Below are 25,901 nucleotides of genomic sequence, written 5' to 3' on the forward strand. Positions count from 1 at the left end.
TCAATTTCTAGAATGCAAATCTAAGACTCTATAATTAGCCCTATTGATTTTCAACTTATTCAACAAAGTCCAATATTCTAGCCTGTCAAGACCTTTCTGGGGCCCTAACTCTGCCAGCCAGCATCATACTAGCCCTCTCTCCCAGCCTGGGGTCATCTGTGCATTTGGTGAGTGTGTCATCTCTGACACTCCATTGGGTCAAACACAGATCTCCAGGGCTCCCCACTGGAGACTGTCCAAGCTGACACTGAGACATAAGACTAGTCTTTGAGCTCAGTTTTCAACCAGTTTCAAATCCATTTAATTGTCCAAGCATTTAGCCTACATAACCTGCTAAAACCCTCTTTCACCCACCTTGCCCTCCTCAATGCTAATGCCTTCCCTCTGAGATTTCCTTTGATTTATCCTGTCTATAGCTTGTTTGTATATCATTATTTGCTTGCTTTCTCTTCCCTTAGATTGTAAGCTCCCTGAGGGCAGGGACTGTCTTTTGCCTTTTTCATATCCCCAATGTCTGGTATATAGTAGAAGCTTACTAAATGCTTGTTGATTTGACTTGAGAATTCTACCAAATACTTTGCTAAAATTCAAGTTAATTATATTCATAGTGTTCTTCTGAACAACCCGTTCAATAACGTTGTCAAAATGGAAACTAAGTCATACAGGCAGGACCTATTCTTGATGCTGCCCTGCTGGTTCTTTTTTTTTTTTTTTTTGTGAGGCAATTGGGGTTAAGTGACTTGCCCAGGGTCACACAGCTAGTAAGTGTTAAGTGTCTGAGGTCGGATTTGAACTCAGATGCTCCTGACTCCAGGGCCAGTGCTCTATCCACTGCGCCACCTAGCTGCCCCTGCCCTACTGGTTCTTGAGATGCTCTATGATACTCAGATTCTATATGTTGGTTCTGGACTTACCACCTGAGGCAGCTAGAGGGCACAGTGGAGAAACCACTGTGGCCGGAGTCAGGAAGACTCAAGTTGAAATCTAGCTTCTGATACTTACTAGCTGTGTGGCCCTAGACAAGGCACTCTTTGCCTCAGCTGACTCATCTGTAAAATGAGGATAATAATAGTATCTACTTCCCAGGGTTGTTGTGAGGGTCAAATGAGCTAATTATCGTAGAGTGCTTAGCACAGTTCCTGGCACATAGTAGGTTTTATATATATATATATATAAATATATAAATATATATTATATTTTATATATTATATTTTATTTATAATATATTATATTATATTTATAATATATTATATTTTATATATAAATATATTATATATAATATATATTATATATGAATAATTATATATAATTAACATATATATGTTAATTATTTATTATAATTTTACTAGGAAGATTTAAAATCCAGTTTCAGATATTTTCTATGTATGTGACACTGGGCAAGTCACTTAACCTCTGCCTCAGTTTTGTCTACTATAAAATAGGAATAATAATAGTCCCAGCCTCCCAGGACTGTTGTGAGGATGCTTAGTACACAGGAGGTGTCTAATAAATGTGTGTTTGTTTCCTTCCTTTCTTCCTTGGTCCCTTCATTGATCTTCACCCAAATACTCTTGACTGTACCCTCCTTTCCTCCTTCCACTATGGTTCTTGGATTTCTTTACCTGAGTATGTCCTCATAATATACAGTGCTACCTCATTTTCTTTCTCTTCCTTCCTTCCTTCCTTCCTTCCTTCCTTCCTTCCTTCCTTCCTTCCTTCCTTCCTTCCTTCCTTCCTTCCTTCCTTCCTTCCTTCCTTCCTTCCTTCCTTCCTTCCTTCCTTCCTTTCTTCCTTCCTTCCTTCCCTCCCTCTCTTCCTTTTTTTATTATCTGAGGGCAACATTCTGTCTCTCCTAGGCTGAGGCTGTGGTATAGAAGCCTCTCTTTGGGTTCATCTCAAAACCAATGTGCCCCTTCCCCTTTCCCCCCACCCTCAGGAATCCCAGAAAAAACTCCAACTGGACTTACCTGGCCGTTCTGTTCCCGTCATTTTATTCTGGATGAAGAAGTCTATGTCTGACTCTATACTGCAGCCCTCTAGACTTATCCGGACCCCTTCATAGTACTGCAAAGGAGACAACATCAGCTTGTGTAGGTGAAGAGGAAGAATAGGGACCAGGACTCAAGAGATGTGGACTCTAGCCCTGGTTCTGCCACTATTTCCCTGCATGACTTGAGGCAAGTCCCTGACTCTCTGGCAAACCATTCATTCCTCTAATAAGAAAAGGAACGCTAGGGTATAATGAGGTCATTAGAGACAGGGACTTGACCAGTGCTTTCACTGGTAAAGAGAACTCCCAGATTAGGAATCTCCCTCCATCAATGCAAGTTAGAGTGTTAGAGAGCTGCTTAGAACATTGAGAAGTGAGTTGACTTGCCCAGGGTCACTTGGCCAGAGTGTCCAAGGAGTTACTCAAACCCAGGTCTTCATAGCATCAGGCAGGCTGCCTAGCTGCAAAACCAGACTATAGTTTCTCTGCCAGTGTCCCCACCCCCATGCTACTGCTGCCAGGGTCATTATCAGAATCAAATGAAATAATACATGGGAAGTGCTTTGCAAACCTTAAACTGCTCTTCTAAATGTTAACTATTGTTATTACCACATGAAGAGAGAATTATTCTTGTCTGAGTGTCATTGAGAAGCCATCCAGATTCAATCCATTAAAACCCTCCTTCCACAGAAGAGCTCCGGCATAGCTGTCAGCAATGCCCTTGACTCTGGACCTATGCGAAACCACCAATGGCCAGAGGTGTGCTGACAAGTGCCTTGGCTACCAAGGAAATGCAAGCAGGGGAACCAGCCAGGTGAGGGAGCAGAGAGCTATACCTACCTCATCATCTTTGACACATTGCATGGAAAGCTGATTACAGTGGACCCAGAGCGAGTTTCGGAGAATGGTGAGTCGGTCAAACTCCTGCAGTTGAAAGGCCTAAACCCAGAAAGAGATTTCCTGAGGTGGGGCTGGGGAATGATGGCAGCACCAAATGCCCATCTATCATACTGCCCAGCTCTGTTTCATCAGGGGTCACGCCCCTCTGACTGACAGACCATTTTTTTCATATTCATGTCTTATCATCCTATCCTTTAGGTAGCATTGGCCATTAGAAAAACATACTGGTTTTGGAATCAGAGGACCTGTGGCAGTTACTAGCCATGTGACCTTATTCAAGTCACTTCTCTCTGAGCCTCAGTTTTCTCTTTTGTAAAATAGGAATAATAATATTTGTACCATTTACCTCACAGGGCTATCTATGGTAAAGAAAGCACTTTGTAAACTTCAAAGTATTTTAGAAGTATGATCCATCTCTATTATTATTATTATTATTATTATTATTATAGAAAATGTTCTTGTCTTTGATGAAATTTAGACAGAAATGGCCCTGGGACAAGGTGCCAACCTTCTATGATGATTTTACATTTAATGTTGACAAATCCTGCCTTGGACACTTATTGCCACTTTATCTGCCTCAATTTCCTCATCTGTTAAATGGTATTCATAATAGCATCTACCTCCCAGGGTTATTGAGAGGATCAAATAAGATAGCATATGCAAAGTGCTTTGCATACCTTAAAGTATTATATAAATGCTAGTTACAACTATTATTAACTATTAATTGCTTTATTATCATTATTGCCACCATCATCATCTCTTTCATCTTTTTCAATAGAGCTCAGATAGAAACAGCCTTAGGATGTGCCAATATCCTGTGATGCTTCTTTTGTCCTAAGTACTCTCCAGGCTATCTTGATCACTCTCAGTGAATCCAGGCTGGATTTCTTTTCTAGGTGCTCATTCACCATCTCTTGGCTAAGACTTTCTAGAATTTTCTTGCCTCCTCCATGAAACTTTTCTGGAGTCAAAGAATCTTAGAAGGGGATTTTAGGCTACTTGCTTCAACCTTCTTACCAGAATAGCAATCCCCTCTATGCCACCCTGATTGGAGATCTAGCTTCTGCTTGAATACTTCCAGCCACAGGGCCCTTGCTACCATTTCAGACAGCCCATGCCCTTGCTGGATATCTGATCATTTTTCCTAATACTAAACTAAAATCTTCCCTCTTGGTTTAAAAAAAAAATAATGAAATCTTTTGTTTTTATATCACCTTCATTTCTCTCTCTCTCTCTCCATACAAACACACACAGAGAGAATCATGCTTTATAATAAAGAATAAATAGTAAAGAGAAAAAAATAGTTCAGTAAAATTACCAAATGCATCAATTATGTAGCAATTCACGCCCATAGGCTCCCACCTCTGTCAAGAAGCCTGTTGATCCTACCACCCCTAAATGGTAGTGACAGAGAATCAGGGACCCTCAGGAGCTTAGAGGGCATCTGGGCTAGCATCTCACGAATGTCACTTCTCAAACATCCCTGACTAGGACGGCTGATAGGGCATTGCCAGCAATGGGGACCTTGCTCCCTCTAGAGGCAATTCCTGCCATTGCAGTCCAGCTCCAGTCGGTAGGGAGCCACTCACCTCACAGGTCTGCTGGTGCTCCTGCTCCCAGTCACACCTGGCCTTCTCCAGCAGGTTAACATTTTGCTTGTACGTCCTCTCTGAAAGGTAAGTCCATGCACACGGTTGCTGGGTTTAATTTGGAAGTCAGTAGAGCCTTGCCGGTAAGAGCAAAGCCCTCCTTGATCCAAGTGTCATCATCCCCTTGTCCTGGGGCCAGTCCTGGACAGTCCTAGGCCAGCCCTAAGGCATGCTCCCTGTTCCTGGGAAACCCTCCCCTAGGATCTTAGTGTCACAGACTTAGAGTTGGCAGGTGCCTCAGAGCCAGGAGAACCCAGGATCTATAACTCCCAAGCTTGAACTATTTCCACTGCCTAACACTGTGCCAGGAACCATGCTGGAGGAACAAAGACAAAAATGAATGTTTCTGCCTGGAACACCCTCTCCTTATACCCTCATCTGTCCAAATCAAACCCACTCTTCAAGGCCCCCCCCATTCCAGGAAGCCTGTCCTGACCAGATCAGCCCCCAAAGATCTCTGCCTCCCAAATTCCTGGAGTATACACTGGAGTTCCAGGGGCATTTCACCATTCATTGTCTTTGATTTTAATATCATTCAATTCGGTGAGCATTTATTAAGTGACTACTATGTACAAGGCACTGTTTGAGGCATGGAAACTACAAAGATGGAAAACAGTAGCCCTTGCTTGTCCTCAAGATGCTTATGGTCTCAAAGAATGGACAGGACATGTGCATGGAGAGGTTTGCTATAAGGCAGCAAGTCAAACTCAATAGAAATGATCCCTGCAGCTGCATGTTGAGTTAGAAAACCACGAATCAGCATTGTCTATGTTAACAAATGTATGTAGTATCTATGTATTTATTCCATTACATAGTTATGCAATACACATTCTATAATAGCCTTGCTATCTTCTCTGTTCAGTATTAGGGCCTTTTATTTTTGTGGGGGTTTTATTTGTGGGGCAATGAGGGTTAAGTGACTTGCCCAGGGTCACAAGCTAGTAAGTGTCAAGTTTCTGAGGGCGGACTTGAATTCAGGTCCTCCTGAATCCAAGGCTGGTGCTTTATCCACTGTGCCACCTAGCTGCCCCTAGAGTTTCATTTGATTTTGGGGGTGGGGCAGGGCAATGAGAGTTAAGTGACTTACCCAGGGTCACACAGCTAGTAAGTGTCAAGTGTCTGAGGGTGGACTTGAACTCAGGTCCTCCTGAATGCAGGGCCAGTGCTTTATCCACTGCACCACCTCGCTGCCCCTGAGTTTCATTTATTTTGTTAACAACTCTCCCAATGACATTTTAACCTGGTTGGGAGTTTTGCCTGAGGTTGATGGCTTTGCTCTAAGTTATAATCCTATAAGAGATCCGGGTGAAGCTCTCAGAAATCGGGAACAGAATATTCACAAACAAGCGTGGGATTAAAGGGCAGAGGACAGAGCCTGGGTACAGGGACAGACAACAAGTTCAAGCAATTGGTGATGCAGTGGATAGAGTACTGGGCCTAAAGTCAAGAAGACCTAAGTTCAAATCCAGCCTCAGACCCTCACTAGCTTTGTGACCCTGAGCAAGTCACTTAATTTCTGCCTGCCTCAGTTTCCTTGTCTGCAAAATGGGGATGACAATGGCACCGACCTTCTAGGATTGTTGTGAGGATCGAATGAAGTAACATTTGTGAACAGCGCCCAGCACATAGTAGGTGCTTAATTAATGCTTATTCCCTTCCCGGTGACAAATCAGGAATAGGGACCCCAGCTCCTTGACTCGCAGTCCGGTCTGACCTATGTGGCCCTCAGAACTTGCCAAGCAGGGTAGGATAGGGATGCTCTGGGGTTGGGGATCTTAGCAGGGAAGGGCGGGGTTCTGGGGAGCAGAGAGGGGCAGGGGAGGATGTACCTGCTTCATTGGCTGCATCCTTACATTGCTTCGCTTTGTTCTGACTCTAGAAGGTGAAGAAGAAAGACATGGTGACTTACAGGTTTGGGCAGGATCATGGAAACCTTTCTTGGGGTCCCCAGCACTAGACTTATTCATGGCTGCAGAGCATTTGCTGCCCCTACATCTCTCCATGGGTCGTTCTTCACTTGGGGATTGACTGTGGTGCCCCACCCTCATTTCCAGCCGCCCTGCAAAGCCCCACTCAAGTCCCAACTCCTTCATGAAGGCTTTCCTGGCCGTACCGGTCCCCCTGATGTGATGGGTCCTGCCTTTTCCTTCCCAACATGAAGTCTATGATGCAGGATAAGCTGCCTTCTCTTGTCCTCTGTTTGGAGGGTTGACCGTATCTCCCCATTAGACTAAGAGCTCCCTGAGGGCAGGCCTGTGCCTTAAAAATTATGTGGGATGCATCCCATGGGGATCGTGGTATCTGGTCCTAGGAAGGCTTGTGGAATTCTGTCCTTACAACAGTGGTAAATGGATGGTATGAACACTATCGTTTTCATTTTATAGAATCAGGTCACCGAGACTCAGAGGGTCAATAGGATTTGCCCAGGCTTATACAACTGGATGGGATGTGAACACAGGCCTCCTGAGTCTGGTAATGATAATAATATACTGGACTCCACCATCTTGACTAAATAGACCAGTATTTCCATTATTTTAGCTGGTCTCTCCATGAAATAAAATGAGAATCAGAGACTCCCCAAATTGGAAGGGATCCGCCAGGGTATCTGGCCCAATATGCTTGTACAGTAGGACTGTTCTCTTCAGTATGCCCAGTAAATGGTCATCCAGCTTCTACTTGAATACCTTCAGTGACAGGGAACTCATTATCTATTGAATAAGCCCATTCTGCTTTAGGATGGTTCTCATTTGGAATAGCTAGATGGCTCAATGGAATCAGGAAGAGCTGAGTTCAAATCCTACTTCAGACGCCTAGCTGCTTCATGATTCTGAGCCTCTCTCAGCCTCAGTTTCTTCCTCTATAAAATGGCAGGTTTGTACTCATTAGTCTCTAAACTCCCTTTCAGTTCTAAGTCTACGATCCCATAACTGTTAGGAAGTTTTGCCTGTATATAGAACCACAATCTTCCTTCTCATTCATTGTCTCCATGTAAAGGAAAGATGGAGGATCAAGAAATGGGCTACCTTCCCCCCAGTTAATGGGCTCCCCCTCCTTAAGGATCTTTTTATATGTAAAAAACTATTATGTACTTAGGAATCACTAACCACCATAAACCTTTCACTATATGGAGAAACCTAAAACAAAGAGGAGAGGGAGAATTGTGCATGAAACTGTGAATCTCTGCTATGTACAGTTTATTTTTTAACGTGCATGTTAAACTTAACTAGGCAGGGATAAACTGTCTTGTTTGTGTCCACTCATCTCCTGTGCATGTTTTAGAAGATCTAATAATTATTTATATTTATTATTATTCAGTATTTGCTAATTATTTATTATTTATTAACACCAAGTTAGATGGGAGAGTTCTACAAAATCGTAGCATCATAGATTGAGAACGGGAAGAGAGCTTGGAGGCCACTAAATCTAACTGACTCATTTTATAGATGAAGAAACTGGGTGGGGGGGGGAGAGGTCCTGCCCAGGGTCAGGAAGCTGGCAAGTGTCTGGGCCAGGATTGAAAGCCAGGTTTTTCTGACTTCAAGTCTAATACACTACCCACTATCCCACACTGCCACTGCTCTGTCTTTCCATCACCTCAAAATCTGAATGATTCAACCTGACCCACAGGTCACCCCCAAACCTCACAAAACCACCCCTCCCATTCCCCAGTCTTTTCATCCCCTCTCACAGGCCCCAGGCCAGGCCCCTTAGAACTGACCCTGTGTTCAGTCCCTGCCTGCATCCTCAGAGTGCCCAGAGACCCCGGCTTTCCTAGCCTGGGCAGGAAAGAAAACCACACCTTCATTTCCATAAACCTGACAAAGATAGCATGAAGTGGCCCAGTGATGGAAGCCCTAGGAGAAGGGGAGGGGCAAAGGAGAGAACCCTGCTTTAGCAGCTGGGGCTCCAAGGTAGGGGAGAGAACTGGGGACTTGCCCCCCAGCCAGGTCTCTCCCTCTCGGGCTGGGCAGGCGCCACGCACCTTTTCCACCTGCTTCTGGTTGCCCTGAGAGCTGATGCGCTCAAAGATCTGCTCTGCCTCATCTGCATCCTTGCACTTCTGCTCATAGATCTTCTTGGACTGTGGAGGGAAGACAGAGGAGGCTCTGGAGTGGGGGGGCCTCCTGCAGAGGGATGAACGGGGAGGGGGGGCCTTGAGGCCGTTGTGGAGTGTTCCTGGGGGGTGGGGGAGGAGGGGTCCCCCGGGGTTATATGACATGGTGCAGCCCACAGCCAAAGCTTCCTTTAGACTTCTTCCAAGAGAGACCTGGGCGGAGTGTGCCCCCATCCCACCCCAAGGCTCTCCAGCTCCGGAATGTGTCCTTCACCCAAGGTACCACGGTGCCTGAAATTCCCCTATTCATGTGCCAAACCCAAGGCCAAGGCCATCACAACAGCCAAGGAGGCCCCTCCCGCATCCAACAGAAAGGAGTCTGTAAGAATCTTTCCTCCCCAGCTGGAGGGACCCAAAGCAGCCTGAAGGACCTGGGACAGAGAGACCTGGGGGAGAGAAGCAAGCCTGCAGAGAGAGGAGGGGAGGCTTCCAGAGACAACCAATGCCCAGGCCTCTGGGGCATTCCAGGTCTCCAGAGACTCCTCCCCCCCACAACAGTCTACAAGGGTCTCCAAGAGAGGGAGGGGGAAGGGAGGGGGGAGGGGAAAGGCCTTCACTAGGAATCTACCCCCTTTTCTTTTTGTTTTGTTTTTGCGGGGAAATGAGGGTTAAGTGACTTGCCCAGGGTCACCCAGCTAGTAAGTGTCAAGTGTTGCATTTGAACTCAGGTCCTCCTGAATTCAGGGCTGGTGTTTTCGCCACTGTGATACCTAGCAGCACCCCCACCCCCTTTTCTTAGTGCAGGTTCTTCCCTTATCCTGATGAACGTTAATGATTGTATTAGTGTCTTACCTGGGCCAGGCAAGGACTAGGGCAGAATAGGCATGACTTGCTCAGGCACCCACCACAGCCTGAACCCATCATGGGGACCAGAGTCCTGCTGCTGGTTACCCAGGACTCCACCCATTCTCCATCGAGGACTGCGTACCCACCCTCAGAATCTCCAGGGGCCTCGTGTGGGATCCGCCGCCCAGGGTCGGCCCCAGCATTCTTCAGGACACCTGGTCAGCTGCCGCTGGTGACCCCGGAAACTCACCTCCATCGTCTTCTTGTAGAGGGACAGCTTGCTCTTTTGCACCCGCTCCATGGCCATCTCGTACTGAAAAGAACACACAGGCCATGCGTGAGCAGTGGCCTGGAAGGGCCCCAGCGGAGGCGGCTGCCCAGGACCCAGCTTAGAGATGGAAGGAAGCTTCTAGCAGAGACACTGCTTGGAAGGGGGCGGATGCCCCGCCCGTGGTCCAGAGCCTAGTGACCGTCCTCAGCCTCTTCCTCGGGTGTTTGGCTTAATGCTGCACATTTTGGACAGGGAGGAGTGGGGGGGGGGGCGGAGGTGGGACAGGCTTTTATTGTCGTGAGAGAGATGTCAGTGAGGAAATCCCCTCTAGCAAAGCAGATCGAGCCTGGTTCTGCACCTGCTAGTCTTAGGGGCCGCCTGGGTTACAGGGCCAGAGGCTGGGCTTTTTCTGGGGGCTACCACAGACTGTTTTCTTGGCTCCGTACATAGGAAGCGCTTAATATAGGTCCCCGCAACTCCGAGGCCTCAGCTGCAGTGAGCTGAACTGCTGGGAAATCCAGGGTGGAAGTCCTGGTTACTGGTCAGTCCTCCATGGCCCTCCCCTAGCGGAGGGAAGCTTGTGTGGTATCTGTGGTGGCTGACCTCTGGGCCTCACTCAGGCCCCTTCTTCTTCCCTCCGAGCTTAGAAAACTCTCCAGAAAACTTGCCAGACCTCAAAGCCGCCGCTGCCCTCTATTGGGGGTTGGCTGAGCAGAGAGTGGGGGGGGGCAGCCTCAGGCTGTTCTGTGGGGAACAGACTTGCCTTCCTTCCCTGCTGCCTTGGGGCTGGTGAGAATAATCACAGAGCATGGGCTGACTCAATGACCCCGTGAGGCAGGGGCAGACTGGAGGTATTGACGGACCCAAATTACAGATAAGGAAACTGAGGCTCGGGAGTCAAGCCTTGCCTGGCGTCACAGAGTAAGTGCCTGCCTCAACTTACAGATATGGTAGCTTAGAACTTAGGTCATCCAAGTGATAAGTTAGGGGCAGGGGCACCCACTTCTCACTCCAGATTTAGTGTTCTACCCATTGCACCACACTCTCTCTCCTCCTGGGGAGATGATTGAAGTCAGTGAGTCCTGATGTTTTTTCTCTTCATTTCAGTTGTGCTGAGTGAGTACATGCCTGTTTTTAATATTCCAGACATTTTATAAACCAATTTCTCTCCTGGATGATTTTTATCCTCTGCTCTCTGGGTCAGAAGTATTAGGTGTCCTGGAGCCTTCCCTTCACAGCCCTGGTGCACCATCCTGGAGGGTTGTCCAAAGCCAACCCCCAGAAGGTCAGGATCTGAGTTCTTCCTCGTTCTCCAGATGGGAGCACTCTGACCCCACCTTCCTGGTCAGGGAGCCTGTTCCAACAACTAGTGACAAGAACCTTTTCTGAGGACCGGGTTGGGCTGGTGCTAATCTACCCAATGGGTGATTCTCTCCTAAAAGTGCATATGAGCACCTCCAAGAGAGACCACAGCTGCCTGGACCTCTCTGAGTCTCACAATCTGTAAAATGGGCATGCAAATGATATTTGTGCCACTCTGGGTCATTCAGTCTCAGCTTCAGAGAAGGAAGGGTCCTCAGGGCCCGCCCAGTCCAACCCCCTCATTTTACATAAGGCCAGGTAGAAAGTAGCTGAGGTAGGATTTGAACCCACCCCCTGAGCTACACCCCCTTTGGAATGCACTGGTTTATTCTGAAGTGCCCTCTAATGTAAACCTCCATCCAAATGCCAGCCATTAGCACCCCTCCCCCCATGCCTTCCCTCCCTGGGCTCCTGCTTCCATGGGGCCACACCAGCAGTGAATGATTCTACATACACTGGCATTTACTCATGTTGTTTCTCTCCCAATAAGACAGAAATTCCTTGAGGCCGGAGACCGAGTCTTTGCCTTTGCATCCTTGGAGCTTAGCACTTCCCTGCCTGGCACACAGTAGGTGCTTTGCAAACTGGCTGACAGCTCCCGGTCCCTAGACAGCACTGGATAAATGCTGCGAGCCCAGTCTGAGAATGGCCTCGGTCCCTGCTTTGGGGTTCCTGTCCAATGGCTTTTGTCTGTCCAAGGAGCTGGGAGATCAATGGGGGAACAATCTCACAGGGCTGGGGGTGGGGCGTGCTGTCTAATCACCATTATAACAACAATGATCGTTAATAATGACAATTCCATGTGTCCTGGGACGGCTGCCCCTGCCTGTGAGACGTGACTGTCCCGTCATTCTGCTCTCTCTTTGGTGCCCAGCCCCACCTCATACCACACAGTCAGCCCACAGCTGATGCAGCCGCCTCACCTTTTTCCTCTGCTCCTTTTGCCTTTCTCGAAACTCTTCGATGCTTTTCAGTTCGTCCTTCAGCATGGCTGCGAGCTGGATGTGGGAGTTTCCCACGTTCTCAATTTCTAGGGCAGAGTAGAGGCTTAATGGTATGACAAAGAGCCTTTGGTGCTCATGGCTGGGCTTGGCACGTCCCTCCCCCCTTCCCAAGGCCCCTCCGTCTGGGCCCAGCCTGTTACTGTTTCCTTAAAGAATGCCAAGGCTGAAAGACCCCTGGACATCCCCTAACCCAGTCTCTTCCATTTTACAGATGGGGAAACCGAGGCTTTGAAAGAGGAGATGAGGCAGCCTTGTGTCTTAGAGCACTGCCAATTACTGCCCGTGTGACCTTGGGCAAGTCACAACCTCTCTGGGCCTCAGGTTTTGCTCGTCTGTAAAATAAGAGGCCAGGTCCCTCCTGCCTCCAAATCCTCAGATCTGGTCCAACCTCTTCATCTTTCAGATGAGGACCTGCTGACCAGTGATTTGTCCAAGGTCATGCAGCTGCTAAGTAGCCAAGTCTGCATTTGAATCCGGGTCCCCCAACCTTGGAGCCCAGAGTTCTCTCTGTTGTACTGTGATGCTGCCCCATTTCTCTACCCCTTCTGCTCCCCCTCTTCCCTCCATAAGCCCAAGCGGCTCTCTGATGTCCGGTACCATCCCCTGGGGTAGGCGCTGCCTACAGGGCAGGCTTCATGCTGACCCTGCACCCGGCCCCAGAAGGAGGCCTGCCCGAGGAGTCACCACCCAGCCCGAGCAGCCTTTGTGACCATCTTTACCAAGAGCCAGACGCTGGATGGGTGGCTCCAGAATAGATTTGGGTCCCACTTCCTGGTTTCCATCAAAGTGCTTTGTCTGTTTGGGGAACCATGAAATTAAGTAAGTGGCAGGAGTGGTGGCAGAGAGACTTACGTTGTTTCAGGATTTCAAAGGAGGCCTTCAGTGTGCTGCAAAAGAGAACACCAGCCGGTCACTGGGGAGAAGGCAGTGTAGATGGGGCAGCCATGCTAATTTCTAAACAATCAAATATCCCAACCCAATTGCTGGGGGTCTTAGTGGACCTCAAGCTCAGGTGACACGGCAGCCAAGGGCTGCATAGAGAGAATCAGAGTGTCCAGGATGAGGGAGGTGACGGTGCTTCCTCTGCTCTGGTCATGCCACATCTGGAGCACTGAGTTCAGTTCTCAGCTGTAGGGTCTACTTGGAGTGGTGCCCTCTCCCTGCCTTATTTGACTCTTCAAATCCAACCTCTTCTCCAATTCAATTAAACAGAAATGTATGAAGTGTGTGCTTTGTGCAAGGCCCTGGGCTGGACTCAGAAGGAATTTACAGTAATCCAGAGCAAGCTTCTTCCCCACTGGGGGTCATGGCCCCCTCTGGCAATCTGGTGATGCCTGGGGACTCTTCCTCAGAATAATTTTTAAATGCATAAAAATTGCCCAGGATTCCTAAAGAAACCTAGTTATACTGAAGTGCAGGTATCCAGCTATTGGAGTAACAACTTCCCAGGGGTCCCTAGAACCCCTGATCAAGTGCTGCCTCATTCAGGAAGCCTCTCATGTCTGGCTGAGTCCCTCCCTTTCCAGGCTGCGCCTTCTTGTGATGAATGTTCCCTAATTGTTTTGTGTGCATGTGCGAGTGCACGTGTGTGACTGTACATGTGTGTGTGCGTGTATCTCTGTGTGGTTTCCATGCTTAGCTGGTTCTGCTCCCCCCCTCCCCGGGCAGGGCTCACAGCACTAGACATTATGGCCCTGAATGGAAAGATCACAGGATTCAGGATCAGACAACATGGGTCTGACACCCAGCTCTGTCCTTTGCTGCCTGTGTGACCTTGGATAAGTCCTTGCCCCTCCCTTGGCCTTAGACTCTTTTTTTTTTTTTTTGTAGGCAATAGGGGGTTAAGTGACTTGCCCAGGGTCACACAGCTAGTAAGTGTTAAGTGTCTGAGGCCGGATTTGAACTCAGGTTCTCCTGAATCCAGGGCCGGTGCTTTATCCACTGCACCATCTAGCTGCCCCCGGGCCTTAGACTCTTCATCTCTAATATGAACCAGCTGGTCCCTTCCAGTGACGATTTCTTCCATTCTATCAACCACTCCCGCTCCCATAGCACTCCAGGGCTTACAAAAGGCCTTTCTTCCCCTTGAACATTGAGGCATGTGGGAGTACAGGGGCCTTGTACACGTAGCTGGGAAAGGTCAAATGAACAAGATAGTCCCCAGAACCTTGTAGAGAAGCGTGAGGAGCAATCAAAGAACAAAGAGATTGCCCTGCAGGAGTGAGGGCCCCACTGGGATGGGAAAGCATGCAGAAGAAAGTCTTAAAAGTGTCCTCAGGTGCAGGTTACTGTGCTGGGCACCAGGGATACAAAAATAAAAGTGCCCCTGCCTTCCAGGAGCTTATCATCTCCTGGAAGGGCCGGGGGTAGCAGATGGATGTGCCACGCACACAGCTACATACGATACAAGGGAGGGAGAGCCCCCAAGGCACTGGAAAGGATAGTTTGAATTTGATTAGTTAAATTTAATTAATTAGTTTAAATTTTTTTTTAAGTATGGCCTTAGAACATAGAATAAAGCTGAAAAATCACCCCAGATCCAAGCCCCTGATTTTATAGATGAGGAAAGCAGAGCCCAGAGAGGGGGTCGATGATATGACCCAGAGTGATGCAGCACTTTGTAGTTCACAAAAAACCTTAACAACCTTTCACTTATCTGATCCTTGGCTGCTTGTGACTGTGTGGCCTTGGACAAGTGGCTTAAACTAACTCTCTCTCTCTCTCTCTTTTGGTGAGGCAATTAGGGTTAAGTGACTTGCCCAGGGTCACACAGCCAGTAAGTGTTAAGTGTCTGAGGCTGGATTTGAACTCAGGTCCTCCTGACTCCAGGGCTGGTGCTCTATCCACTGCGCCATCTAGCTGCCCCCGACTTAAGCTCTCTGGGCCTTGGTTTCCCTATTTGTAAAATGAGGGTTTTAGAGAAGCTGATTTGTGATTCTATGATTCCTCAAGGACCCTCTCCAGCTCTGACTGTAAACTCTTGTGATGCTAAGAACCCTGTGGAGTGGGTAGTACAAGCATGGTTATCTCTACTTCACAGAGAATAGGGCTTAGTGACTTATCCAAGGTCACACAGTGGAGGTAGAAACAACTCCCACTTCTCTAGCGTTCACCACTCACCATAACTGCTCTGGGAAGGTGGTGTCATTATTCTTTTGTGGACAAGGGCATCGAGGCCAAGCCTGGGCACCTCTCTCTAACCTCAGCTCCCTCCCACTTTGGATGACCTTTGCAAACCCACCATCTGTGTCTCATCACAACCAACATCCTAAAGTGGATTCCAAAAATCACAGGAACTTCTGTCCTCCGGCCCCACGCAGGGAGTCCCACCCAAGGGGAGGCTCCTAGCAGGCACTGAGGATTCTAGATGAACCGAAGGGAAGCAGGTGAAGGGGGATCCACGGGGTCTCTTCCCTCGTGATTGGGAGCTCACCTCATTATGCTGGGAACCAGCTCGGGAGCTCTCTCTGGCTCCCTTCTCCCCTTGGAGAAGAGTCTGTTCTGATTAACCACAGAAGCAAATGGAGGGGGAAGAGGAGGGGAGGAGCAAACGGCCCAGGGCAGACCCCCATGGGCCACGGGCACTGCCTAGCACCCAGGCCTCAGTAGGAGCTGCCCTCTGGAGCTGGGACCTGGGGGCTCTCCTAACGGTGCTGAGGAACAATATGTATTTGTGTGTGTTGCTCATGGGTGGGTGAGTGTGTCTGCCCAAGCATGTAGGTCCCCAAGTGCATGCACATGTGCTACAGCATAACCTTTGAACATGTATGTAGGAGCACGTCTGTAAGCATGTACCCACATGTATGCACATGTTTATTAGTTTATCCAAATATATGTACACATATAGCCCATACATATGCTTTTGGGAGTATGTGCACAGGCATACTACACATGGGCAAGCATGAACCTCTATACCTCTGTGTGTGTATGGTATGCACACACACATGTGCCCCTCTCTGGGTGCATGCCTGTGTATATGTGTAAGTTTGTGTTTGTGCACATTAGTGTGTCTGGATGTATAAATGTACTTGGACATGTGAAAGGGACATGTGCTAATTTGTCTGGTCATCTATCTGGGTATTTCCGACTCTCTGGACACAGCGTTTCCAGGAGGGACATCACTGATTTATTCTAAGGGTAGCTTCTCCTTCCCTGTGAATTCTTGCTCACTCTTCCCTACCTGGGCTCACGCCTCAGACCACAGGGAAAACATCCCCAGTGACCTCCTGGGGGGTCCCACTCACTGCTCCCAGCCCATCACAGAATGAAGCCCAGACCACTTAGAGATGCCTCTGAGACAGCTCACACAAAGCTCTTCTTCTGTAACTATGGATCTCCAGGGAAGGCTGGGAGGGCAACCTGTCACCAAAAACCCCAGGGAACCAACCCCTGGGGCCCAGAGGGAGATCCAGCACCATGTGGAGGAAATAATGCTCCATGGACAGAGAAGTCCTGAAACAGTAAATGGGGGCAGCCAGGTGGCACAGTGGATAGAGCACCGGCCCTGGAGTCAGGAGTACCTGAGTTTAAATCCGGCCTCAGACACTTAACACTTACTAGCTGTGTGACCCTGGGCAAGTCACTTAACCCCAATTTTGCCTCACCAAAAAAAAAACAAAACCAAAATTGAAAACAAAAACGCCTTCAGCATCTCCGGCTGTTATCTCCCCTCATCCCCAACACCACATACACACATTCACACTCAGAGAGACCCATCCAGTCACAGAGCCACAGACATGCCCCAAGCCTAGTGGTTGGGATAAGCTGGAGAGAGAGAGGACCAACTAATGCAGGGCATGAGGGCAGCATGAGCCAAGAGGGAATTCTGGGAATTCAGTTAAACTCAGGGCTGCAGCTAGGGGCCCTTGAGCACCAGCAGCCATTAAATCCAACCCATCTGGAATAAAAATGTCACCGTCCTTGACAAAGGGTCATGCTACCTTTGCCTGAAGACCCCTGGTGAGAGGGAACTTGCTGTAACGGGCAGTTATCTACCTCAGATGCATATTAGCTATGTGACCCTGGACAAGTCATTCACCCTCTGAGACTGAGTTCTGTCATCATGTTATTAAAGCCCTTTGCCAATCTCCCTCCAGGAGCTAGTTAGATGTCAGTCCATTGCCTTTTGGACAGCTTCAGAGCCCAGATCAGCCCCTCTGTGATCCCCACCCATCACTCTTGTCCTGCCTTCTAGGTTCAAGGGCTCAGGGATCAATCAGTCCCTAATTTGACCCCGGATTCCTGGGGGAGGGGAGCATGTGGTGTCAGCTTCCTAATGAGTCAGGCTTTCCAGTCTGGGTCCAGTGAGGGGATGGGGTCATGTCAGCCCAGCTGAAAGTAGAAAATGTTCTCCTGAGATTCGGTGGCCAAGGGGAGGGGTTAACAGCATCCTCGCTGCTCCTAGGGCCCTTCAGTTTCAAAAAGCAGGCTGCGTTCCTCATCTCCTTCCACGCACCAAATGTCTCATTCCTCTCCTTCTGGGGGCATTGTGGTACAATGGGAAGTGCGTTGGCCCTGGGGTCCGTGACCAGAATTCATACAAGCCTTCTCAAGTGTCTTCATGAGTCAGCATCCCCTGTTTCCCAACCTGTTCTCAGCTGGCGATCAGCTTAGAAAAGGCCTTGTTCTCTCATTCACAGGGATTTGTCCTCCCTCCCCAGGAAATGTGGATGGGCCCGGGGCGATGAGGCCACCCCCTTTTCACTGTTAAGATTAAGAGCCCTGGACAGATCTGCCAAATGGGTAACCCCTCAGTAATATCAAAGGGGCATCCTGCCCTCTAGTGGTCAGTGTGCTGAATGGTCCCATTCCCTGATCATTCTCAGGGGCTGGAACTTCCCAGGTGACTGAGGAAGGTGTGTATATGGGAGTGGGGATGGGGGTGGGGGTGAAGGTGGGAGGATGGAGGAAGAAGTGTGGATTCCTTTATCCTTAGACACAAGACAGGGGGTCCGAGGGGCTACACCTCCCTAAAATCTGATCATTCCATCTCTAAAGCACCTTCCTACCTACTATTTATTCTTTTTCGAAACACTGGAGTGGGGTGGGGGTGAGGGGGTAACTAAGGTTTCCTCTCTGAAATAAAGAGGTTAGACTAGGTGACTCTACGGTTCTTTTTTGGATTTCGTTTTCTCAAGCTTATTCAACCTGGTTGCAGTGGACAGAGCTCTGGCCTGGGTCCTAGTGCTGGATTTGGCACTCACTTGTTGTGTGACCCTGGACAAATCGTCCCTTCTCTGGGCCTCAGTTTCCTCAAATGTAAAATGAGGAGGGTGGACCAGCTGGCCTGTGAGGTCTTGTTTAGCATGGAGGCTTGCTTCATCTGCTTGGTTATTGTCAACCTCAATGGATCGTCTCATTGATCTAAGTGGCTCTTCTTGAGTTGCTGTGGCTGAAACATTTTTCATAGACTCAAATTCAACGCAAGGGCAAGAAGGCACCTCAGACACCATCTAACCCAACCCTATTCATTGACAGATCTAGAAACTGAGGCCTAGAGAGTTTAAGTGACTTGCCCAAAGTCACACAGTAGTAACAAAGCCAACGTTAGTCCTCCGGTCCTTTGACTATCAGACCGACGCTTGCTCTTTCACCCCAAGCTGCCCTCAGACCCAGCCCTCTGTTGATGAGACCCTCTGCACTTCCTCTGCCATCCCTTGGACGCAGCCTGTCACTGAGGCCATATTTGGGGCCTTTCCAGCTAGATCATAGACCTTCCGAGTGGGGAGGGGCCTTAGAAAGCAGCCTATAGAATGTCAGGGATGGAAAAGATCCTAGAAGATAGAACACAGAATGTCAGAGCTGGAAGGAAGCTTCAGACACAAAATATCAGGACTAAAAGAGACCTGAGACATCATCGCGCCCATCTTCCTCATTTCACAGATGGGAAAATTGGGGCCTGCAGAGGGAAAAATGGACTCATCCAGAGTCAGGAAATAAGCGAATGTCAGAGCTGGCCCTCAAACCCAAGCCTCCTTGCTCCCATCCCCGCCTCCCCCCACCCGAGTAACTCCACACTGTCCTAAACTCTTTTCTAAATGTTTTCCACAGGCTGGTTTTATTTCCTGGAAGAGATTCTGAGCTCCCTCAGGACACAGACCTTGTCTGCCTCTCCTGCCTTCTACCAGCGCCCAGCAAGGGCGGCCACAGAAAACCTTCAGTAAACAATGGTGAGACTGAACAGAATCTAGTGAACTTCTCTGTCTGTCTGTCTCCATCTCTCTGTCTCTCTCTTTCTCTGTCTCTGTTTTTCTGTCTGTCTCTGTCTCCCTCTCCCTTTGTCTCTGTCTCTCTGTCTCTGCCTCTGTTTCTACCTCTGACTTTATCTCTCTCTTTTTCTGTCTCTGTTTTTCTGTCTGTCTCTGTTTCCCTCTCTGCCTCTGTTTCTACCTCTGACTTTATCTCTCTGTCTGTCTCTCTCTGTTTTCTCTCTTTGTCTTCCTGTTTTCTCTGTCTCCCTCTCTGCCTGTTTCTACCTCTGTCTTTATCTCTCTCTCTGTGTTTTTCTGTGTCTCTCTGTCTGTCTTTGTTTCTACCTCTGTCTTTATCTCTGTCTGTCTCTCTCTTTCTCCCTCTGTGTCTATTTCTCTTTTTTCTGTCTGTCTCTGTCTCCCTCTCTTCCTGTTTCTGCCTCTGTCTTTATCTCTCTCTCTCTTTTTCTCCCTCTCCCTCTGTCTCACTCTCTGTCTCTGTCTTCCTCTCTGCCTCTGTTTCTACCTTTGTCTTTATCTCTGTCTCTCTATCTCTGTCTCTCTGTTTTCTCTGTCTCCTTCTCCCTGCCTCTGTTTCTACCTCTGTCTTTATCTCTCTCTCTGTCTCTGTCCGTGTTTTTCTATCTGTCTCTCTGCCTGTCTGTCTCTGACTGCCTCTCTGCCTCTGTTTCTGCCTCTGTCTTTATCTCTCTTTGTCTGTCTCTCTGTCTGTCTCTGCCTCTGTTTCTTCTTCTGTCTATATCTCTCTCTCATTCTCTCCCTCCCAAGCCCCATCAGTGCAGCCCACTGTGTACATTGCTCACGGGAAGTTAAGGGCCAATCAAATCTTCTTTCCCTTTGGCCTTCACAAGCCCATCTGAGACTCCTGGATCTGTGTCTGCTTTCCCTTCAAAGACTTCTCCTTCCTCGCCCTCCTTATCACCTTTATCAGCTTCCATTCCCATAGTTTAGAAGCCCACGTTTACACTCCCACGTTTACAGAACCTTTTCCTCTAAATAAGCCTGGGAGAGAGGTTGTACCCATAGGTTTACCCTCATTTGGCCCAGGGAGAGAAAGTGGCTAGCTCCACTTCACTGAGGGGACTGGCAGGACTGGGCTTAGAAGCAGCCAGGCTGGCTCACGGATGCCCGGAGTCATCCAGCCCAATCCCACAGGAGCAGGCAGCCCCTTCAAGGGGAGCCTCCTGCCCCCACTCCTCAGGGCGGCCGGTTCCACCATGGGCAATCTCCTGTTACTCCCTGAGATCCAGCCTGAACGGCCTCCCCTGTACCTTTCACCCATTATTCTGCTTCTGCCCTTCGGGGCCCAGCAGAAGGGGCTGAAGCCTTCTTCTTCATGAAGGTACAGGAGCATCCCAGCCTTGGAGCAGGTGGAGTCCCACCCGACCCCACCGAGGCCTCTTCTCCAAGCTAACCCTCCACCATTGTTTCCATCCATCCTCCTGGGACCTGGCTCTGAGGCCCTGCTCCTATTCCAGGGGGCTTCTCCCCGCCCCCAGCCCAGGACTCATTCTGCTGCTCTTGTTTTCTTAAGATTGCAGGCGTTACTATACTATGTTATGGAAATACTTGTTTTATTCCATAAATTAAAAAGAAAACAAAATTTTAAAAGATTGTAGTTGGCAAGCATCAAACCTAGAATTCAAATCCAGGTCTCCTAACTAAGGGAGCAGACTTGGGTTCAGGGTGATCTGGGTTCAGATCCTACCCCAGATTCTTACTATGTGACCCTAAGCAAGATAGTCTCTCCATGCCTCAGTTTCCTCAGGTGTAAAATGAGAGGTTGGGGCAGGATCATGTCAAAGGTCTCTTCCAACTCCAGATTTATGATTCTATCCCATGAAATATGTCCTGAGGCTCTTTGGAATTTCAATCGGCCTTCCAGTAGGAATTAGAATCCAGTCTCAGACACTTGACACTTAGTAGCTGTGTGACCCTGGGCAAGTCACTTAACCCCCATTGCCTCAAATATCTAGGGCAATGTCCAATTGTCCTGATGTATATCTTGCCACTGGACCCAGATGTTTCTGGAGGAGAGAGAGAGAGAGAGAGAGAGGCTGGTGACCTTGCACAGCCCTCCCTCACTTAAATCCAATTCAGTGCAAGTCATGACATCATCCCGAGGTCATGGTCCTCTTCGAGAATGAAGGACAAACAACAACGACAAGAATTTGTTAAAGCTCAGAAAAGAATCATCTTCTCCTGAGCATCTCCCCTCCCTGTCTGCTCCTAGTTCAGAGGCTTAGGCCCAGGCTAGGAAGGCCCTTTTCCCATCACTTTGGCAGCGACGGACCTGGAATCAGCAAGGCCTGAGTTCAAATCTAGCCTCCAACGTTTACTAGCTAGGTGACCCTGGACATGTCACTTATCCTGCTTGCCTCAGCTTCCTCATGTATAAAATGAGAACAAGAATAGCACCTCCCTCAAGGGTTGTTGTGAGGATCAAACGAGATATTTAAATGCTTAGCATGATCTTTGGCACACAGTAGGTGTTATGTCAATGCTAGTTGATATTATTATTACTGCCTCAGAGACAGAATTGTCATTACTTCCTTGCTCAGAGGATCCTTGGAGGAGAGAAGACAGAAGAAAAAAAAATATATATATATATCCTCTGACCGGAAAACCACTAACTTCTTTCCTTCAGCTGTGTAAGGGTGACTCAGGGGGGGAAAACAAAAACTCAGGTCTCTGACTGTTTGTTTCTCTTTCTGGTTGGCAACAGCCTCAGCTCCCCCACAGGAAGCAGGGTCCCCAAAGGATGTGATAAGGCAGGTGCTGAGGGGCCACTGGAGGGCCTGGACAGAGATCGGCAGCCTCTGCCGGAGGGATCCTCATCGATCCCATAGACCTTGGGTGGCCTCGAACATAGACAAAGGGGAGGGCCTCCTTCAGACACCTTGAAGATGGCTTGGGGTAAGGGATGGGGAAGCAGAGGTCCTGAGGGATCTCACTTCCCCACCCCCACTTCTGTAAGGGGTCGGACCACATGAGTGCTAAGGGGCCCTGAAGCTGAGGATCTACGATTCTTGGAAAACCACCTTTCCCAATCCCATTCAACAAGCACATTCAGGGACAGGGCAGTGCTAGGGGAGACCCTAGGGATTTGGGGGATGGGCGATTTTTCTCCGGGTCTGGACCTTTCATCAGTATGGGGAATTCAATTAAATTGAATTCTATTCATCAAGCATGAATGGAATGTCTACTGCACGCCAGGCTCCATGCAGACTGGTCCTGCCCTCAAGCTTGGGGAAGGGGCAGGATGAGCCGCCGGCACAGATAACTATAAATTAGGCTAGGGTTGAATGGCTGTTACTTGACTGAACCATGTTTTCTCCCATTTTACAGGTGAGGAAAGTCATTGGGTGACTTTCCTAAGATTTCTTTCTTTCTTCCTTCCTTCCTTCCTTCCTTCCTTCCTTCCTTCCTTCCTTCCTTTCTTTCTTTCTTTCTTTCTTTCTTTCTTTCTTTTTTTTGGTGAGGCAATTGGGGTTAAGTGACTTGCCCAGGGTCACACAGCTAGTAAGTGTCAAGTGTCTGAGGCTGAATTTAAACTCAGGTCCTCCTGAATCCAGGGCCGGTGCTCTATCCACTGTACCACCTAGCTGCCCTATGACTTTCCTAAGATTTCATGAGCAAGGAAAAGCCCCTGACTCTTTCTGGTAAGATGTCAGCTTCTTCAGGTAGATGCCACCTCATTTTTGTATCTGCCTCCTCAACACCCACGTGATGCCTGGCACACAGTAGGCACTTTTGAACGGAGTAAAATCTGACAAGCCACACTCCATTTCTCTTGGTTATTCTGTTTTTTCCATTCACTAAAATGGGCCTCACCATTCTGTCCTCAGCCTAACACAGGAAAAATGTAGTGGGTGTGTCCCCCACGTACTCCTCAGCCAAGTGGAGGGTTCCCCTTTTCAGAAAAAAGGGTAGCCCCCAACCTCAAATGTGCTCAGTCCCAGCCAGGCAGATGGGGCTGGGAGGGGCCACGATATCTCCTCCAGCTGCTCGGCCACACACACACACACACACACACACACACACACACACACACACACACACACACACTCATTCATTCATGCGTCTTTTTAACCAGTCCTCACCCACTTGGTCTACTTCTTTTTCCTACTTGCTTCCTTCTCCTCTCTGAACCTTTGCCTTCCTCCTGCGCTCTAACTCGGCCTCCCCCGGGAAACCTTCCCCGATTTGCCCAGTTGTTCAAGCTCTCTGCCTCCTCACATTTTCCTTGGTCAAGATTTCTCTTGGCCCCCACTGCTTCCTCCTTTGCGTTCCCCTGGATTCCAGCCCCTGCCTCTGGGAGAGGGTGAACTCTCCAAGGGCCAAGACTGTCTCTTCAGTATCTCTCGCACCTAGCACAGTGCCTGGTTTAATTGAACTCTAGCTATGAATGAGTGAAGAATGAGAACAAGCGTGAGCATTTGCACAAGCCAGGGCTCTTCTTTCCAAAGAGCGGCTAGGCCATTTCTTCCTTCGGGTCTTTGGGCTGTCTTCATCTATATTCCCCTTTTCTAAAAGAGGGGAACCGAGGCAGCAAAGTGGAGGGAGCACCTTGAGGCCAAACCGCCAAGGGGAGTCTATCTAGGTAAGTAGGACAAGCGTCCTTGTCTTCCATAAAGAGACCGAGGCATGGAGAGGTGACTCCCCAAGAACGGAGGCAGAATGAGGAGCGAGACCCAGGTTCGTTGGCTGTAAATGAAGCTCATCTAGTCCTCTCCTCCCATTTTATAGATGATACAACTGAGACCCACAGAGAGAAGGTCATACCAGTTTTAAGTGGCTGAGCTGGATTCAAACTCAAGACCTTTGCCCCTGGGTCTAGCCCATCTCTGAGACTCCATGGGATGTCCTGGCTCCAGGGCCTCAGTTCTTGTTTTGTTTTGTTTTTTGTTTTTTTAGTGAGGCAATTGGGGTTAAGTGACTTGCCTAGGGTCACACAGCTAGTAAGTGTTAAGTGTCTGAGGCTGGATTTGAACTCAGGTACTCCTGACTCCAGGGCCGGTGCTCTATCCACTGTGCCATCTAGCTGCCCCTAGGGCCTCAGTTCTTTCCACACGAGGCACGGACCCTGGCCCCACCGCAGATTCCCTGCCTGGTGGCCACCTCTAGGACCCTTCCCATCCTTCAGCCACAGGAGGCTCACTCTAGCTTCCAGAAAGGCCAGTCTTCCCCCCTTGCTTTTCTCCCAATCCCAGAAGTCTTGTTGTCTGGCTGAACTTAAGGCAGTTGGGCCTGGTGTCCCAGAAGGTGAGCCAGGGCCGGTTCACCTTCCAGGCCTTCTCTGTTCCCTCCTCAGTCATGGGCTACTCCCGGCCCCCAGTAGCAGCAAAGACCACCCCCACTCACAGTGGAAGCCCACCTGTCTGCAGAGCCTCAAGCTGCACTGCCCCTGCCCCCGACCCCTTCTCTACAAGTGGGCAAAGTGCTTGAGAGGAAGGAGCTGCCGGTGGGATTGTCTTCATGTTACCAATGAGGAAACAGGCTCAGAGAGCTTAGGGGACAGAAAAGGGGGCACTGCTGGGGGAGGGGCGGCATCGGGAAGTCACAGCCGTGCCTGCTTTGGACAAGATGAGGCTTCAAAGAGATTGCTCAGTGCTGCACCTTGGAGTGGGGTGGTCCTCCTTAGACACCACTGTGCCCAGTCACAGGGGAAAGTCCCCAAGGGTCCTGGTTATTTAGTCATTGCCAATGGCTCGTTCTGCTCCCAGACGCTAGGAGTTCCTTCCTTCCTCCCTCTCTCCCTCCTTCCGTTTCTCTCTCCTTCCTTTATTCCTCCCTCCCTCCTTTCTCTTTCTTTTCTTTTCTTTTTTTTTTTTTTTGTGAGGCAATTGGGGTTAAGTGACTTGCCCAGGGTCACACAGCTAGTAAGTGTCAAGTGTCTGAGGCAGGGCTTGAACTCAGGTCCTCCTGAATCCAGCTCCTTTCTCTTTCACTCCTCTTCCTGCCTCCTTCCCTCCTTTCCTTTCTCTGTCCCTCCCTCCCTCCCTTCCATCCTTCCTTCCTTCCTTCCTCTATTCCTTCTCTCTCTTCCTTTCTCCCTCCGGCCTTTCTTTTCCTTTCCCTCCCTCTTTTCTCTTTCCCTCCTTCTCTTCCTGCCTCCTTCTCTCCTGTCCTTTCTCTGTCCCTCCCTTCCTTCCCCCTTCCCTTTCTCCATTTCTTCCCTCCCTCCCTCCTACTTTTCCTTTCTCTTTCTCTCTCCTTTTCTTCCTCTCTCCCTCTCTCTATCCATCCATCCCTCCCTCCCGTCTTTCTTTGTCACTCAACCTCTATCTTCCTCAGTTTCCTCATCCATAAAATGGGGTTGTTACCCCAATTTTACATCCTAGAGTTCTTGTGAAGATTAAAAAAGAAATCATATTTCTAAAAATGCCTTGCACATAGCTTTGCCCAAGGCTTACTTTGTAAATGATAGTTATTGCCATTATCATTATTTTTATTAATTGCCATTAGCATTAAATAATCACTGGGTGTGTCCTGTATATCTGACCCTGCACTGAGCTTCATCTGGACAAGGTCCCCAGCCTCCCTGAGCCTCCCAGCTGCCTCTGTCTTCCTCTCCGAATACTTGCCATTCTTCACAGAACCACAGAATGCTG

The 25,901-nt window shown here is 48.9% G+C and overlaps 1 protein-coding gene across 1 annotated transcript in view; it reads right to left on the bottom strand.

The window, feature by feature from the left end:
- Positions 1-25,901, bottom strand: part of PSTPIP1 (proline-serine-threonine phosphatase interacting protein 1) — a 102,979-nt gene that overhangs the window by 14,858 nt on the left and 62,220 nt on the right. The window contains exons 4-11 of the mRNA XM_043980696.1: positions 12,929-12,963; positions 11,996-12,102; positions 9,690-9,752; positions 8,522-8,620; positions 6,369-6,414; positions 4,480-4,559; positions 2,831-2,929; positions 1,968-2,064 (exon numbers count right to left, since the gene is read on the bottom strand). Of these exons, the coding sequence (XP_043836631.1) occupies positions 1,968-2,064; positions 2,831-2,929; positions 4,480-4,559; positions 6,369-6,414; positions 8,522-8,620; positions 9,690-9,752; positions 11,996-12,102; positions 12,929-12,963 (626 nt within the window). The remainder of the gene's footprint in view (positions 1-1,967; positions 2,065-2,830; positions 2,930-4,479; positions 4,560-6,368; positions 6,415-8,521; positions 8,621-9,689; positions 9,753-11,995; positions 12,103-12,928; positions 12,964-25,901) is intronic.

This window comes from Dromiciops gliroides, chromosome 2, assembly GCF_019393635.1.
Source record: "Dromiciops gliroides isolate mDroGli1 chromosome 2, mDroGli1.pri, whole genome shotgun sequence".
Classification (NCBI taxonomy): Eukaryota; Metazoa; Chordata; class Mammalia; order Microbiotheria; family Microbiotheriidae; genus Dromiciops; species Dromiciops gliroides.